Below are 2,262 nucleotides of genomic sequence, written 5' to 3'. Positions count from 1 at the left end.
CCCACACCTTTTATTTTATCTCCACGGCGTCGCGGAACACTGCGATAGAAGGGTGAGCCTGTCCGCACGCGAAGAAGAAGTGCTGCACTCACGCACGTCTGTGTGGGTCCTCACGACTCCTCACGTCTAGTCGTGTCAGTGAAATCACCGATAGGAAATACAGAGGAGGGCTCGACTCTTTCCGCAGAGCACTTCAGTTGTGTGTGGCAGTACATTTTCAGCCTAAGTGGTGTTCTCTGGTTCAGAAAAGTATCATCTATCTTGTCGTATATTACCTTATCTGATACTGATGTTATCTTATGTTGAGTGGTTGCTGTTGTAGATGTTGTTGTTGTTGAAGTTGTACTTGTTGTTGCTATTGTTTTTGTCGTTTTGGTCGTGGTGTTTAAAAAAAAATTCTGCTGTAGTTGCTGTTGTTGTTATAATTGTTGTTATTGTTGTTGTTGTTATTGTTGTTGTTGTTATCATTGTTTTTGTGTCTTTCGTCAAGTTTGATTCTTTTTAAAAGTTGAATAAGCATACAGTACTGAATTGGGCGTTTAACCCAACACTTACTTTTCACCGATACTGCTACACTTTTGGCCGATGTTTTTGGAATTTACTCTCCAAGTGGATGGTTGACGGGCGCTCTGGTATGGTTTACTCCTTCTTTCCTATCAAACATCTGTCGTCTTTATCTCTCCTCCTTCTTTTTGTGTTTGTTACTCTCTTGTAACACCTCTCATCTTCGGCACGTATATGACTTTATTGTGTTGCAAGTGTCGTAAAATTGTTACTAAAACTTACTCTCCAATGTTCTTGTTTGCCCAGGTGATATCAAAGAAAGATATTGAGTTCAAGGACGTTGATGGAAAGGTCAAATCTGCGTCTCAAAGGTTAGTTATCCTATGGTTGTTGTTAATGGGTTGTTTTTGTGGGGTTTTTTGTTTTGTTTGTTTTGTTGTTGTTGTTTTTTGTGTTTTTTTTTTGGGGGGGGGGTTGTTTTAGGTTTTTTTTAATTATTTGAAATATGGCTTAATCTGAAAACCCTCAAAAACTGATTTGGGCGATTATGGAATGATACTGACAAAATGCAGATAATAATCTATTATCTATTTGTGGTGACCGAATTTTGCTATTCAAAAGGCTTTTTAATGGTTTCATCCATCAACATGCGGTTTTCGCCAAAAGATTCTTTAAAATATTATCCAGATCATGACACCCCTAGTTTTTTCAGTTTTGAGACAATTTTTGTTGAAAAAAGCTAAATTTCTTTATTTCGCCGATCGTTTTTGTAGGCCGACGCTTCTTCTGTCTCTGTAATTTTAGAAAACCCGGAAGTGATATTTCGCGAGGTGCATTTTGAGAGTATAGATCTAGACCTTCTCATTTTGTGCTTCTCCCAAGATTTATTTCCCCATTCCAGTAGAGTGTAAATATAGTAGGCTAATGACTTTTAGTTGATGTTAAAGCACCGATCATTCCTTTCATCGAAAGGGGGCACAGCTAGTATTATCTAATTCACTCATCCGTGTCTCTCTGTCTTTCTTAACTTCTCTGTGTCTGTCTGTCTGTCTGTCTGTTTGATTTTTTTCTCTGTGTCTGTCAGTCTTAATCAGCTTATAATAAATTTCTTTGGCTATTTCATTCACCACTGTGTGTGTGTGTGTGTGTGTATGTGTGTGTGTGTTATGTTTTAGTAATAGTTTTACGTCGCTCACAACTGCATAAAGTCGTATGAGCGCTTGTGTGTGTGTGTATGTGTGTGTGTCTATGTGTGTGTGTCTATGTGTGTGTGTATTGATCTGATTGACTCCTATGCGCGCGCGTGTGTGTGTGTGTGTCTATATGTGTGTGTCTGTGTTTGTCTATCTGATTGGCTATATGTGTGTGTGTGTTCCCCCAGCCTGCAGAGACTACAGACAGATGTGTGGGTACACAGCCAGAGAGAGAAGGAGATGTGTGTGCGTGTGTGTGTGTGTGTGTGTGTGTGTGTGTGTGTGTGTGTGTGTCTATCTGATTGACTCATATGTCTATGTGTGTGTGTCTATCTGATTGACTCATATGTCTATGTGTGTGTGTCTATCTGATTGACTCATATGTCTATGTCTGTCTGTCTATCTGATTGACTCCTATGTGTGTGTGTGTTCCCCCAGCCTGCAGAGACTACAGACAGACGTGTCAGTACACAGCCAGAGAGAGAAGGAGATGGTGGAGGCTCTCAGGGACAGTGAGGATGTGTTAGCTAAACGACGTGGGGAGATACAGAGGATGAGAGACCAG

General features: G+C 40.3%; 1 protein-coding gene across 1 annotated transcript in view; it reads left to right on the top strand.

Moving 5' to 3' along the window:
• The window catches only part of LOC101847597 (centriolin), a gene marked incomplete at its 3' end in the record, with an annotated part of 27,765 nt that extends 25,503 nt beyond the window's left edge, over positions 1-2,262 (top strand). Inside the window, 2 exon segments of the mRNA XM_013085510.2 lie at positions 811-875; positions 2,136-2,262. Of these exon segments, the coding sequence (XP_012940964.2) occupies positions 811-875; positions 2,136-2,262 (192 nt within the window).

Source organism: Aplysia californica, unplaced genomic scaffold, assembly GCF_000002075.1.
Source record: "Aplysia californica isolate F4 #8 unplaced genomic scaffold, AplCal3.0 scaffold00381, whole genome shotgun sequence".
In the NCBI taxonomy this organism is placed as follows: Eukaryota; Metazoa; Mollusca; class Gastropoda; order Aplysiida; family Aplysiidae; genus Aplysia; species Aplysia californica.
The sequence above is the reverse complement of the archived record's forward strand: the minus strand, read 5'-3'. Positions and strand labels throughout refer to the sequence as shown.